This window comes from Octodon degus, unplaced genomic scaffold (assembly GCF_000260255.1).
Source record: "Octodon degus isolate 3935 unplaced genomic scaffold, OctDeg1.0 scaffold00154, whole genome shotgun sequence".
NCBI lineage: Eukaryota > Metazoa > Chordata > Mammalia > Rodentia > Octodontidae > Octodon > Octodon degus.
Genome location: NW_004524730.1, coordinates 3169790 through 3185498, shown reverse-complemented (window position 1 = coordinate 3185498; position 15709 = coordinate 3169790). Strand labels below are relative to the sequence as shown.

The following is a 15709-nucleotide window of genomic DNA, read 5'->3' as shown; positions in this document are numbered from 1 at the left end:
ATCAATGTCTTCTTTAGAAGCAGTTATAAATTCTTTTACTGCAGTGTTTTTTTCAGCTTGGGTTTCCTCCCTATGTTTCTGTAGTTGCTTCTTTACTTCAGGTGCTATGAATTATGAGAATTCTTTTTTTTTATTTCTGAAAAGAGTTGTGCTCTGATTTCCTCTATATCTTTCTGGTGTTGCTTATTTACTATCGATGCTATTAATTCATGCATTTGAGCCGAGGTAGTGGCCTCCGCACTTGTTCTGGTTGGGCACTGGTTTTCCTGCATATGTTTCTGCATTGGATTCTTTACTGCAAATGTTATTAATTCAGGGATTTCTTTTTTATTTCCAGTCTGAGTTCCTCTATACCTTTCTGCAGCTGTTTCTTTATTTCAGAAGCCACTAATTCATTGCTTTCAGCTGTGTGATTCGCCATTTATTCTGTGTTAGTGTCCTGTGCACTTTTTACGGGTGGGGTTGGGTTCTGAGGTTGCATTTTGTTCTTTCTGGTCATTTTGTGTAGCACTTTCTTCTGACCTTTGTTGTAGATCTTCGTTGTAGTTATAACCTTCTCACGTACTGAAGTTCAGGTGCAGATCTACAAAGTCTGGATTTATGCAGCTGTGTCTGGCTTGGGTCTGGCTGCTGTGCTCAGCTCCTTCCTGCTGCTGCCCTTGAGGGTGAACCTGTTGTGCCTCTGTGGCAAGATGTTCTGCTCCTGGATTAGCTGGGTGGTTCTATCCTCTACCCTCTCTGTGGGGATTGGAGCTGCAGGGTTACAACCTAGGCCTGTAAGCCAGGCCTGAACTGAGCCTGGAGTGGACAAGGTGGAGTAGGGGGGAGAGGCAGCTCTCCCACACACTCACTGGGTCTGGGCTAGGACTGGGTCTGGGTGTTTCAGCAAAGTGGCCGAAATTCCTATTCTGAGGGCGGGGTGGAGGAGGTGCTGCGGAGTGGCTCGGGCCATCCCAAGGGGGTGGAAGAGGGTCTCACGCACGCTGCACCTGGGCTGGGACCAGGAGTCGGTCCCGCTGGCTCAGGGTAGCTGGAAGCTCTCCCACACACTCACCAGACCTGGACTAGGACTGGGTCTGGGGGTTCCCGGAATGTGGCAGAAATTACTACTAGGCAGGCGGGGTGGGGGAGGTGTTGCAGAGTGGTGGGGGGTGTCCCAAGGGGGTGAAAAAGGGTCTCAACCATGCTGTGCTTGGGCTGGGACCAGGAGTTCGTCCCGCTGGCGCAGGGTAGCCGGAAGCTCTCCCACACACTCACTGGACCTGGCCTAGGATTGGGTGTGGGGGTTCCCAGAACATACAGATTTCTATCATTGGGAATTTATGATTTTTTTTTTTTTTACAAACCACACTTATTTACACCATCTCATTCCTCATTAAATTCAGGATTGTATTTGTCATTTCCCTGTTTCTGATGCACACAGCTCCACTCGTAAGCCAGGCTTGTGAAAGCCAGACTGCTTGTGTGGACACTGCATCAGAAGGGTCTGCTACCTCCCTCTCTAACATTCTAGGCGAGGTTGTGGCTTCCTTATAACTTAAGTAGCAAGTGAAATAAATGGCTAGAAAGAGTAAGCTCCTTCTCCAGAGCCTGTACATACAGGGCAGTGTCATCCAGAAAGTTGCCGTGTGCTGTCTTCACCCTGTGGTTTGGTTGCACTGAAGTCTGTCTCCAGCTCTCTGAGTCCTCCCATGTCATGGAGTCATAGAACTTGTGAAGCGCAGGGGTCCTCTGAAGACATTAACCATCTGGAAGGAAATAATCAGCCTCCCCCTCTTTAGTCATGAAGTATGGAGGCAGCCATGCAGGAGTCCTCTAGGTGGTGAGGCAGACGGGAGCCCTGTGTAGCTGACTTGTCCCAGGGACCCTGGACATGAGCAGGACAAGTTGTCTAAGGAGATGAGTGCCTGGACAGCTCACACAGCCTCTGCTCTCCCTCAGGCCGGTGCCTTCAAAGGACAAATGGGTTCTAACACCACCCTTCTTATGCTCTGGAGTAGTGATCACAGATATATGTATACATGTATGACCCAGATGTCATTCTCATGTCCTAAGAGTAAGAACAAGGAAAAACGATGTTAATTTCCTATCATCTTGTTGTGAAATTCTGTATTATTCTTATTTTTTATTCTCTTTAAAATACAAATAAAGAATTTGAGACTATTAATATCTAGCCGTGACCGCACTCTTTGGCCTCCAAGATTGTCTGTATCCTACCGCATAACCCAGAAGTGGTAGATATCACATAGCAAGGAGAAATGAAGGCTGCTAATTGGCTGAGTTTAAGATGGGGAGATTTTCCTGGATGCCACAAGGGACCTCATGGTAATCACTGTCCTTTCATGGAGAAAAGTCAGGTTCATGACAGGAGAAAGGCTGGTGTCTGCTGGCTTTGAACAGCAGGTGGCCCCTGGGAGCTGGAGAGGTCAGGAAAGGGCCTTCTTTCTCCAGTGGCCCCAGCAGGAGTGAGCCCTGGTATGTTCCAGTCAGGGATACCCACTTCAGACTTATGAACTCCAGAAATGTGTAGTGGTGAGTCCGTGTTACTTTAAGCTGCTGAGCTTGTAGGAATTTGCACATACAGTCCACAGTGGTTGTGTCAGCTCTCAGCAAGGCTGAATGAGATGCAGTCGGGTTGACCCAAGCCCAGGAGCAGTGTGCTTCCTGAGCAGGATCCTGTGTGATCTTCCCTCACCGTAGATACCCAGTGTGCTCCGTACACAAAGTCCTGCTTCTCCGTGAGTCAAAGCCAGGTACTAGATTCTCAACCTCACAAATATCATTGTTGTTACTATTGTTTTTTCTTCCGTATGGCTGGTGGTCAATGAGGCAGTCATGCACACATTTCTTGGTTGTGAGGAGCACTCCTGTGTGTTGCCGTCTCCGCTACAGCTTTCCAGGACACCACTGTTGAGGGTAGAGGGTTCTGCTTCTAAGGTCTGTGGGCTTCCTCGATCATGGAGGGAGGAGAACTGTGACACAGGGAGGCCACAGGGCTGAGAGGTCCCTGGTGAGAAAGCAAGTAAGGAAACAGGGGAAAGGTGCAGCTATTTTCTTTAGACATCTGAAAGGGCAGAAATGGACTTTGGAAGGCAAGAGTGACCAGGGTAGACCCCAGTACAGGATGAGTGCTCGAACCTCCCTTCTGAGCAGGAATCCCAACACTGTGCCCTCAGATCAGCTAGTTAAATAGCTGTAGGAATGGCAGCTTGCTGTTTCAGCTCTGGACGGCAGGAAGCCATTTCTGTATCCTCAGCTACATAGTCCAACCCCCAAGGAACTAGAACATGTCTCGCCACCCTCACATGTGACAACTCCTAAGTATTTGAAGACGCAGCATCTTTTTAACCCTGCATCTTCTCCAGACCAAGTTTTCCATGCATCATGGCCACTGTTCCTGAAGCTGGTCAGCCTTTGAGTGTTGGCTGATCCATCTTCAAGGCTTTTCCAGGCTGCCTCCAGCATGGCCTTTGGCTAAGGCCTGCAGCCCCACACAGTTGAGAGGAGATAGCAATGGGACCTCTCTGAATGGGGTCCAGCCTGACTGGGGAGTGTCCATATTCATACGTTGATCCAACCCAGTATCTCTTCCTGTGCTCTCTGCCATGTCTAGCACCTCACACCCTGCATTGGTGATGGTGGTGGCAAGCTGGGGTGCAGATGTAGGTAAGAACCTTTCATGACATGTCTTCTGTCTAGATGTCCCCACAGAAGCTCATGTGGTCATAGGTGGGGCTCTTCAGACGTGGCTTGATCCAGAGTGTGTGATGTTGGGATTGAGGGTGGGTGATTACTAAATTACTAGTGGGAATCCACTAGTTCAGTTGGCACAGGTAGAGTGTGGATGACAGGGAGGTCCGCCCTGGGTGTGATGTGAGCACTACCCACTTGACGGGCACATAGCCTGGATAGAGAATGGGGTGCAAAGGAGGGCTGCTGCTGCTGCTTCACTGCTCTTGCCCTGCTGCTCTCTGCGTGCTGTGAACTGCTGCCCCCCGCCATGTGTCCTTTAGGGCCAGCCCACTATGAACTTCCCCACTGACAAACTGAGAGCTATGATAAACCTTTCCTCCTTTAACTTGAGATGCTGGGTATTTTGTGTCAGCAATGAGGAAAGACCTGAGACGCTACAGTCAGGCAGACTGAGAGACAGCCGCACCAGGCACAGGGTGCCTGTGGAGGAAGGGGGTGCTTGGGAGTTGGGGCGGCTGGATGGTCACACCCGTGCTTGGACATGGAGCATGGGGAAGAGAATTAGGGTGTTCCCCTGCTGAGATGAGAACAGGGAGGGAAGAGTAGGCAACAGGTAATTCCATTTGGCCCTCTTTCTTGGAGGCGACTGCTGGGCACTCATGTAGATACAGCGAATAGTAGTGCGCTGTGCAGTTGTGAGTCTCCAGAGCAAGTTTCCATGAACCTGAAGACAGTGCTGAAGTCATGAGAGACTGACTGAGGGGGCTTAGGGAGAGGTGTAGCAGGGGAAGGACTTGAGCTCAGGGCTGGGCTACCGCACCAGGGTTGGAAGAGTTGTGTATGAGTCAACTTCCCATTGATGTGGCAAAGCCCAGCATTCCACAACTTAAAGGAAGAGAGGTTTAATTTGAGAAGTTTTAGTCCAGGGTCAGCTGGCTCTAAGAAGGGACATCGTGGTGGAAGATTAGTGGTGGAGCCGAGCTGCTCAGCTCATGACAGTCAGGAAGCGGAGTGGGGACAATGCCAGCGAGGAAAGGGCCAGGGCCCAGGCAGCCCCAAAGGGGCCTCTACGGTGCACCTAGAAGTGTGCCTTACTAATCCTGAAGCAGCTCCCAAGCCATCAGTGGTCTGCACATGGAAAGTCCAAGGAAGACCGGAGAGAAGAGCATGGTGGGAGCCAGGTGGGGGCTGTGATGTGTCCTGGAGAAACACTCCCAAGTGCGCACTTGCTAGACTTCAGCCTGGCCTCCTGACCTCCAGGGTTTCCTGCTTCTCCTCCTTCCTAGCCACTCTCCACATAGCAAGAGGTTGTACCTAGTGTCTGACCGAGTCTGTATCCTGTCTAATAGAGAAAGACACCCGTTAGGGTTAGTCACATTGAACAGCTGTAAGGTTCCTCCAGATCTGGCTTCTGACGACCTCTCCAGCCTTCTTTCCTTTTCTCTGCTTCTTCCTCATCATGCTGCATGGGTTTATTATATTGGACTTGAACTGTGCTGTTTCCACTCCAGGCTCACTCCCTCCTCTCTGTACCTCTTTTCATGCTTGAGGCTCCTGAGAGCCCTGCGGATCGCACACCAGGGGCATCACCTGCAAGAAAGCATCCTTCCTCCTGAATACTCCCTGTCCATAACCCAGCCATAGTCAGGGATGGCCCAGTCCGTCTCCACCAGTACACTGCACACCTGTTGGAGTGGGACAGGAAAAACGGCCCTCAGGTATATGTGGGGTGGGAATTAAGCCTGTGTGGATCACGAGGCTCGAAGGCAGCGAGTGGGTGGCCTGTCAGTGACAGCTTGTTCAGTGAGTGCATCACCACTTAGCAGTGCTCCGACAGGAGGGCTCCTCTGTATCTTGCAAACAGGTGCCAGCGTGTTACGGGTGTCCCCAGTTCTAGTGCAGGAGAGTGGTCTTTCCTGTCTGGCAGCTCAAAGCAAGCACAGGCTCTCGAGACCTGCTTCTGATATTAATCTGTTTTCCCTCCATGTTTTTTTTCTGTCACTTTGCCCCAGCACTCCTTTGCCAGTTCGCCCAGCTGCATTAGGATAGAAGCCTAGTATGTGCTTAGCAGTGGGGAGCCTGGCAGTTGGCCTTCGTGCTGTGGTGCCCTCAAAAATGAAAGAGCCCCACTGCTTCTCGGGAAGTCCACCATGAGCCACAGCATCTGCACTGCTGTCCACTGAGGCTCCGACGTGCCTGTGTCTTGCTCCCACGGGCGCTCAGAACAGAGGTCACCCCAGTCCCCGCTATGGCTCCTCCCCTCCTCGGAGTCTGTTTGCTTCCTGGAGCCAAGCCCCAAGTGCCTTCCCTTTGGGGACTTTCATGACAACTGAGAGAAGGCTGTTCCCCAAGACATAGTGCAATAAATAGAAAGCTGGTTCAACTTAGAAAAGACAGATTTGAAATGTGAAGGATGCTGGAAAAGAAGGGAGCTTCTGCTCGGTACAATGACGGCAGAGGTGAGATGGACTCCTTTCTCCTGAAAGCCAGGAAGGGTGATGCTGTCCTGACAGGACCCTCCGGCTGGTGTCCCAGCGTGCAGGTGCACACACTCTGCGGAGGACCTGCCAGGGCACCGGCTGCAGGAGGCTGCTGTGGGCATGCAGGCAGTGTCTACAGGAGTGGGCCTATAGCTGGGGCTCTTTCCTTCAGAGAGTTGAAGCCAAGCACACTGTAAACCACCCCCATCCCACTATGCGTCTTGCTGTGGTATGGCCAAGCAAGGACCTCTTTCGTCTTCCTCTATTCCTCATGTTCTCACATGCCCAGAGCCAAGTCTAGAGGACGTGTTGGGCTCAGCATGGTCCAGCAGAAGCCTGGCAGTTCTGAGGCCTCATCTGCACTGAACTCAACTCTATTTGTTTATTGAGTTGATGAGAACTTGGGCCAGCCCAGGCAGAGTGGAGAGCTGGCAGCTGGGTGTGCTGTGCAGTGCTTGGAAGGCTCTGGATGAAAAGCGTGATGCAGATACATGCAGCTTATTATTCCACCCAAGTCTTGAAGAGTGCCCCGTCCAGTGTCCAGCTCGTACTAACGTTTCCCCTTCCCTCACTGTGCCTCTATGGGATTCGACCACGGGCTACGGCCTTTTCCTTCCTTAGTCTTTCTCTGTCACATTTCTGTGGGCTCTTTGGCAGTCTTAGAGGGGGTTGTGGAGGTGCTGTCTCACAAGCTGCAGGACGTGTGTTCTGGGCATGTCTCAGAGGTCATGTGGGGAGCTCTGTGCAGAAGGCCTTGCGCTGCCCTGGGAGGGGCCCCAGCAAGGCTGGGTCCACAGGCCAGTTTCTCCCTGACCCTTCCCTTTGGACAAGACATCCCACAGACATGTCCTCTGGCCACTGTTGAATACTGAGGACAGGTCAGGGCTGTGCTTTTTGAGAGGTGTTCTCCTTCCTGTTTCTGAGACATGGTAGTTTGATGGAAGAGTTCCATAGTATGTTCTTATTAAAGACATTAGAAGCAATGAAGACTACAGCATCTGTTTAGGCTAATGGAGAACTGTCTCTTGCTCAGCTCAGTAATGTGCTGTGGCCAGTGACCTGGCTTCCTTGCTGTCAAAGGTGCAGTGACCTTGGAGTGAGAGAGGCCACAGCCTGCACTCTGCTGTCCATGGCACTGGGGAGGGCGGGCTTCACCTAGTGGGCAGGGCATTGAGCAGCTCCTCATCCCCTGGGAACCTCTGCTCCAAAGCCTCCATTGCAAGGTCGCCAGGTGCAGGGTGAGCTTTGTAGACCAGAAGGCAGAGCACTTGGACTCTGCTCCCAGCTGTGCGGCTCTGGCCCATTTGCTTGCTCGGAGGCTGGGCTCTTCCGTATCATGGCTAGACCCTGAGGACTTCAGGTGTGAAGGTGTTTCCTTATCCTCTGTAGACAGTATGCCGTCCTCCCCACACTCACGTCACCTGGGCTGGTGCCTGCTGGCCAAAGTGTGTGGCTGCTCTGGGCGCTCCTTATGCGGGCCTCCAGGTTCTGCGGGGCAGTTCCAGAGCTCTGCCCAGAACCCGCCGTGTGCCTCCTGAGAGGGCAGCTCCACTGGACCTGCATGAGAATTGCTTACTCCCAGGAATCTGCTGTGTAATGAGGAGGTCAGATCTCAAAGCCTACGCAGGACAACCATGAGGGCGACACAGGGACTTGCCCCTAGTAGAGCTTCCTGAGCTAGGGGGACTTCTGTGACTTTCTTGAATGTTGGGAGGGAATAGTCTTATTCTAGCAGGAATAGACTTTCCATAGAAATGGGGAGGGGACCTGGGGGAGGAGAAGGTAAGGCTGGTAGGGAGCAGGTGATAAGCAAGGCAGCGAGGTGTTCAGGGGCAGCCTGGTGGCTTGGCACCTGCAGTTCTCCATCAATACTTGCTGGGAGCATGCATGGGAGGGGTGAAGCCACCAAGGGGCAGCGTGTGGACAGGAAGCCGCTCCTCAGTATCAGCACAGCCTGCTGAATGCCTGGGTTCTGGCTGGGGTCTAGACTAGACTCCAGAGGTGCACCGGAGGGGTGGAACTGCAGGCTGCAGGGTCTGATTTAGTGAGTAATTGGTACAGTTCCGTGAGTTAAGGTTTTCTATGAAGGCATCTATGCTGCTAATACAGGTGAAAGATGTGTAAGATTTAGTGCTTGGGGGAAACAGAGTGTCCATCTCAGGGGGTAATGACACCGTGAAAGCCATATTATTTCCACTGTGGAGAATAATTTTAAGCTTGATCTAATAGATTAAGCTACTAGAAATGATCATTTGGAACAAAGAGGATGGTTGAGAGTAATTTAGACACACTTAGTCCATTTAGGATGAATGAGGAGCAATAATTTCATTCTGTCGGCCTGTGACGTGTGACACCTTTAGTCACTGTCACACTGTAGTAGCTGCGAGGTAGCCCTGGACTCAGGGTCACCAGGCCGAGGATCAGCTTTTGCTGCTTGGCAACTGCTTGACCTCAGGGGAGTTCCTAGAGCCTTAGGCTGCAGTCACCCCTTTGGTAGAAATGGAATGGAAATTTCTGGGCCACAGGCTCATGTGTGTGAACTGCGGAGGGAGGCACTGGCGCGGGCGAGGGGCACTTGGTGAGCTGCACTGACTTCACTGGGCCCAGGAAGGAAGTGCGTGCTTGCAGGAAGTGCCCAGATCCAGAGTTACTGTGGGACAGGGGGGCTGCACGAGGGGCACACTCCAGAAAGCCCCCCGCAGCTGCCTGCTGCCCCTGGTCGGTCCTTCCTGTTCAGGGCTCACGTCCTACCTATACATGATGTGATTTTAAAAAAACAAAAACTTGGACTATTTACATAAACATTAAATCTACTGCAGGAAGAGGCGCATTGCCATCAACCCCTGCAGATGCTCCCCTTCACTTTAGACACATTTATCCCTTCATTCTTGCCAGTTTCTGAAATGGTTGTGAAAGTGCTAAAAATTGAAGCAGTGAAGAAAACAGGTGGAAATAGGGTTCTCTTTAAAAGACTTCATATGCAGCGAAGGCAGTGTGGGCAGGCGGACACAGAAGCTTGGGTGCCGCGGGAGAGTCCTGAGCCCCCCCCCCGGCCATGCACAGCCAGGGCCTGCGTCTTGTGGCGGCTGCTCCAGGGAGCTGTGCATGCGCTGCCCTGCGGCCTGAAGCTGAGTGGGGCTGGCGCCCGTGGCTCAGTCAGGAGCAGAGTGTCTGCCGAGAAGAGGGCCCAGAGATGTGGAGGCCGCAGACCCACAGGCCTCCAGGTTCTGCTGGCACGGAAGGGCAGCAGTGCGGAATCCAGGAGCTGGGAGAGGAGTGGCAGCCCCGGGATAGAGCAGTCGAGATCTGGGGTGAAGCAACAGAGGATCCACCGCCTGTCACATGGCTTGGAGTGCTCTGCAAGGGGAAGGCAGCGCTCTTCCCGGGGCTTGGCGGCAGCTGGCAGTGCGGGCAGGGCTGCTGGCCTCAGCTGCGCTTCCTTGTGTACCTCGTTCTTTCTGCCTGCAACGCCTTTCTCACCATTATCCGTGGGTAATGCGACCGCCGTGTCTGGTGTGGCAAAGTTCACGACGGACGCACTGCCCGCTGTCGAGCAGTTCAGGCTCACTGGCCTTTTCCTGGTGTGCACCTTGTCTGTGGCAAAGGCTCTGTCCTAGTCACCTCATGACCCCTCCTGCTCCCTGTGGCCAGGCTTGGGTGCCACCATGGGGACGGGCTGAGCCTCTGACCTGACAAAGGTGGCTTCTCCTCAGTCTTGCAGGATTTCAGCCCCCACCGACACTGGTGCTCTTAGAGTTGTTAAGGATGGCACTTAAGCCACTAGGAAGTTTCTTTCGGTGAATACTTGATTTTAGGCTTCAGCTTTTGTGACAGTCACCATGTGTATGCAACGGTGTCATGTGGCAGAGGGTGACATTGCCTCTCACTGGAGAGCGTACTGGGCCTGTTTGCACTCGTGCCGACCTTGGTATGGCTTGCCTTCCCCTCACCCTCGTCTGCATAGAATTTCTGACACTGAAAAGAGGAGAGGACACTGCATATCCCCTCCGCTTCCAGTCTTTTGGCAGACTCTATCCTTCAAAGTCAAATGGTCAATATTTACTTCTAAAGTCCTGGTTCCTGTTACATTTTCCCAGTCACATGAAATTGATGCAAATAGTAAAAGAAGTGGCAAAATGTCTTGGATTATTGAACAAAACAAAACGCAAGGTATTAGCAGTGCCCGCTTGGAGTAGCTCTGCAGTTCCTGGTGCCCTTTATCAGTGCGCGTTTCCTTCCGGTCCCTAACCCTGGAACCTCCAGGACCTGCCCACAGGTGCCTTGGCCTCCGTGCTCCCTGGATCCGACGTGACCCACCTGGTGACACGGCCCTTTCCTTTCACATCAACTGGAATAATCGCAGGTTGGCATGAGGCCCTCCAAGCAGGCTGGGTCCTTTCCAAAAAGTGTGTGGTTCAGACATGTCACCGATGGGTGAGATAAGGAGTAGGAAACTGCCTGTAGCAGTCATGAGCTAGGAGAGCCATCAGAAGCAGCCCGAGTGGGAGCTTGGGGTGGATGCCTACGCAAAGCCCCCTCTGGAAGCCCTGTTTTCCCGCCTTCACTTGCCTGGCACCTGGCCCTCAGCTCCTCAGAGACCTCTACCACACCCTGGAGCGTAGCTGTGCCTCTGCTGGGTGCCTGGCCTTCAGACTCCTTGAAGGACTGTGATTTTCTACCTTAGTGTCCAGCTTAACACTTGTCACCTAGAAGATCCTATTCAACAAATACTGAGAGCTTCCCATTTGCCAGGCACTGATCTTGGCTCTGGGGTACTGCTGGGACAGGACAGATACAGTTTCTGCCCTTGTGGGTATCATGGTCTAGTGGTAGCTGAAAAAGGGGTGAAGTTTCACTGACTGGAAGAAGTAATTGATGTGCCACAATACATTCCAGGAAGCAAGGGTTCAGCAAAGTATGAATGGATGAAAGAGGGAATGGATGAACGAATGAACGAACTGAAAGACAGTGATGCTATTCATGCCCATTTTGCACACAGAATCTCCTTTAATTCCCTTGAACTCTTCCTTAGCTACTTTATATGGATAAGAAGCCTGAGGGTCATGGGCAGAGCACTGCTTGTATATTGTAGCCAAGAAGTGATGGGCTGACAGATACCTCAGGATAGTGCAGGGCAGAGCGAACGCTTCCACCCTTGCCACTTGGGGCCTGGAAGAAGCTGCTGTTCTGGTGCTTCTGCAGGTCTGAGGCGCATCCTCCAGCTGAGCAGCCCCAGGCCCCTCTGCCTGCCTCCGGGGTTGTTTTCCATCCTTTCACCCATTCTTGCAGCTCTGTCTAGGTTCTCAATTCTTTCTAAACTATTCCCAACTCTTTTATTCCTCAAAATCAGAAAGAGTTGCTATTCAAAGCAGCCCCAACTTGTTGGAATCAGGGACATGTGAGGCCTTAGCACCCGCAGGAATGTGTCCTCGCCTGGGCTCTGCCAACTTGGAGCTACCACGAAAGGCCTGGCCATGAATCTAGTGTGCCCTGTGCCACCTGATGCTCCCGAGTGCCCCTGCCCAGGTGGCAGCCAGCGTCCCTCGGCAGGCTTGTATGGAATGTCTAGGCTGACCCCAAGCAAAGGGAATCTTGGGAGTGCCTGATCATGTGGGTGATCGTCATGCAGAGTTGAGCTCCCAGCGTGTGTGGAAAGACCGAGGACCCAAAAGAAGCCTGGCCTTGTCTCCGCCAGGCAGCTAGATGCCCTTTCCAGGAGCTCTTGGCTTGTGCCTGTTTCTGTTGTAGTGGGTAACCACCGGATGCTTAGTTTTGTTTTTGTTTTATTATACTGGAGATCAAACCCAGGGATGCTCTACCACTGAGTCATCTCTAACCCTTTTCTTTTAAATTTTGAGACTGAGGCTCACAGTGTTGTCTAGATTATTCTGGAACTTTCGTTCTTCCTGCCTCAGCCTCCAGCAAACCCTCACCCTCACCCCTACACTTCCTGGAGACCTTAGGAGGAAGCTTGCCGTCAGTTTGAGTTTGGAGTTGGGTTTCATTTTGCCACAGTGAAGGCCCCTGATTACCTTCCTTTGGGTCATGGACGCTTGCTGGCCTCGTCCATGTGGCAGGCACAAGCTCAGTGGCCCGGGGGGGGCTTGTCAGAGATTGTGTGCAACACAGATGAGCTCCAAACGTGGACTAGCTGCCCTCTCAGCTGGGCTGTGATGCTATGATTCCAAAACCCTTGTGACCCTGCCCTTGCTTTCCCCCAGGTCACTGAGGAGGAGCCCAGCTCCAACCACACACTCATGATCCAGGAGACCCTCCAGCAAGCCTCCGTGGAGCTGGCGGAGCAGCACCACCTGGTGGTGTCCTCTGACGACGTGGAGGGCATCGAGACAGTGACTGTGTACACGCAGGGTGGGGAGGCCTCAGAGTTCATCGTCTACGTGCAGGAGGCCGTGCAGCCCGTGGAGGAGCAGGCGGGGGAGCAGCCAGCCCAGGAGCTCTAGAAGACCGCAGCCTGACCGATGCATAGGACAGACTGCTGGCCACCTGGGGCGGGAGACCACCCAGCCCCCTGCCTGGACAGTGGCACCATCCTCTGCACTCCTAGCCCAGTGGCCCAGGTGGGACTCTCCCTACCACTGCTTGAGTGGCCAGGACGACTACGTCACCAGCAACACAGGACCTGGGATCCAGCACCGACTCTCAGGCTCACTGCCCTTGTGCTGTGGCATCTGCTTCGGAAGGACCTTTGCACCAGCCCATCTGCCCTGTGTCTCCCTTAATTCCAGACTGTGAGGCTGTCCCCTTGCCATCTTCCCAGAGTTGCAGCCCCAGCCCTGGCCCCACCCACTGCCCAGCCTTGTCTGGGCCCACTGCAGGCTGGTAAAAAGGAGATGGCCGTCACACGCAAGTGACCTTATGGCTCGTGAGAGGCGCTGGGGGGTGAGACTGCCCTGGCTCGCTCCCGGAGTCCCACTCTCCTCAAGGCCAGGGAGCTTGGGATCAGGTGAGGCAGACACCTGTCCTCTGTCACAAGGCCCCAGCTTGCCATTCTAGGATTCTTTGGCTTCTTAATGCACTTTTACCTTTTGCCTGCCATTCCCAGAGGTGATGGGGGTGGAATAAAAGAGTCCCTTGCCTTTGTGCCTTGCTCCTTGTTGGAGGGACAGTGTCATTCTCTTCCTGCATGAGACCCAGGGCCCTGTGTTACTGCCAGCCATGTCTGTTCCCCACTAAAGCCCTTGAGCGGGCTTCCACTTCTGGGTTCCAAGCATGCCATTCACTCCCAACTGAGAAGTGGCAGTGTCTCCATTTTTACCTTGTTTGGGAAGAGTGGGAGACAAGCCTTGGATAGTACTATGTCATTGCTGTCCCCATCAGGTGCACCTCTTGCCCTGCCTGCCCTGGGTCTGTTATGTCTCTGCTCCCAGACGGCTGAGGTCACGCTGTGTCCACTGAGGACCCTTCTCCCAGTGGGATTGTGGGAAGGTGCCAGGCATGGACATGCAGTCACAGATTGGCCACCCTGACAGTGAGGCGAGGGTCAGACCTGTAGGGCTCGGGATGGGGGTGGGGCGGGAGGGGACAGCACAAGAGGAAGTGGAGCCTGAATCAAGGAAGCCCCTCTGGCCTTCCGAGGAAGGCAGACAGAGGCAGGGAAGCGTCCTGCAGCCCGGGACCAGACTGTGCACCTACACTTTGGGGCTGGAAGGAGCATGAGGACCATCCCCGTGAGCAGCATGGAGCCACCCACCGTCCTGGGCAGCAGCCAAGGGGAAGGTAGTGAAGAGCGTTCTGATTGGTCTGGGTTGCTGCAAAGGGAAGGCTGGGAGGGTCAGCCGGAAGCCAGATTCTACCAGAGCTTGGGTATGAGGTGACATGTGTTGATTTTGTCCCCAAAACTCTGGAGTGATGCGGTCAGAGCAATGTTCCAGAGAAACCCTGCCCAAGCAGCAATGTGGCCCCAGTGGAGGTGTGTGAGTGTCCAGGGTGGCCTTGGACAGCTGCTAGATCTGAGCTTCAGTTTACTCATCTCTAAAATAGACCGGGGGCAGTCGCCAGCTCCTCAGACTCCTGAACTGCCTGGGAACAGCCTGCGAAGCCCTTAGCAGAGCACGTGGCCCACATTCCTTAGAGGTCAGTTGCTCATGTTCCTAGGAATGGGGCTACAACCATGGGCATCCCTCCAGCTCTGCTCTCACACATCAGCGAGTGGGGGAGAGAATGTGTGTGGAGGAAGCGAGCCAGAGAGCCTGCCCTTCTGCACCACAGTGCGAGATACCGCAGGGCACAGCCAACCAGGGATGCTGGCGACTCCACAGCCTCCTGTTGCCGTATTTCCCCTTTGCTTGGTGGTGGATCATACAAAAATGGAGTCTGTGTATGAGGGAAGGAGTGCCCTGACCCCTGACCTTCCCACCTTATATATAAATGTACTGGGGACTTGGCATGGGGTGGGTCTCATAAGAGGTTCTCATGTCCATTGTCAGAAATCAGTTTTCCTGCCTCCTGTGTCTTCATAAGATTGGACCACAGGGGCTTCTGTAGTGCTTACCCTGTGTTAGGGCTGTTGCTGTTCTCACTACCACAGCCACCCAGTGAGTTAGGTGCTATCAGTATAATTTTACTGATGAGAATGTTAATTAGAACACAGACTCAAAGGACTTTACTGAAGGTTACATGGGAAGTGGCAGACTCGGAGATTGAGACCCTGGAAGATCTGCAGTTGTGACCAACATGGCCCTTTGCTACCTTTTCTCTTTTAAAGCCAGAAGGACAGGATGGTGGTGGGGTGAGTAACGTGCCTCAGGTGACACTTGGCACCAGAAAGGGATGCAGCTGGGAGCTGATTGAAGGGCTTAGCCTCATTCCTCAGGTGTCATCTGTGTTCTGGACCGTGCTTCTCTGTCAGCCTTGATGCTAGGAGGTGGAGCAAGGACAAGAAGTGGGGCAACAGGTCACCTGGGGGGCAGTGGTGAGAGGCCTGGTCTGCTCCCTGGGGCTGAAGCCCAGGGTTTTATCGCATTCATAGTTTCCATCATTTTCCTAAGCTTCTCCATTTTTTTTAACTGTATCTACTCTAGCACACTAAACATGGCCTTCATTATGGTCACTATCTCTTTAGTCATCTGAGAAATCATCTCTAACTTGATTTTTCCTAGCGCCTCATTCATCTGCTTTGTTCCGTCCATCCACTGTTACCGCTTCAGAGAAGCTGGGTGGGTGGCTTTCAGATTATTACACCTCATCTCCTCCAGATCCTGGGTACCAGGACCCTGCTCCAGGACTGCTCACATGGGGTGCAGACAGGACATTTCTAGAGCAATCTCTGAGTGCAGGAAGCCCCCCCAAGATGATGCATAAGGTACTTAGCACAGTGTCACTAGGATGGGCAGCTCCAGCCTCAGCCTGTGGTGACATACATGGGTGTGCCCCCCACACACCCCCACTGGACAACAGCGAGTCTGAACTGCGTTAGTTGTTCTGAGTTCCTTAAGGAGAAAGTGGCTCATTTTTAAATCTATAAGACCAATTTAGCAAATTAATTTTTCCTTGTAGTAGATACTTAAAATGCATGA

The 15709-nt window shown here is 53.0% G+C and overlaps 1 protein-coding gene across 1 annotated transcript in view; it reads left to right on the top strand.

Moving 5' to 3' along the window:
* Zfat (zinc finger and AT-hook domain containing) overlaps positions 1-13274 on the top strand; it is a 279413-nt gene extending 266139 nt beyond the window's left edge. The window contains exon 16 of the mRNA XM_012517210.2: positions 12395-13274. Coding sequence (XP_012372664.2) covers positions 12395-12634 — 240 coding nt within the window. The 3' untranslated portion in view covers positions 12635-13274. The remainder of the gene's footprint in view (positions 1-12394) is intronic.
* The last annotated feature ends 2435 nt before the right edge of the window (positions 13275-15709 follow it).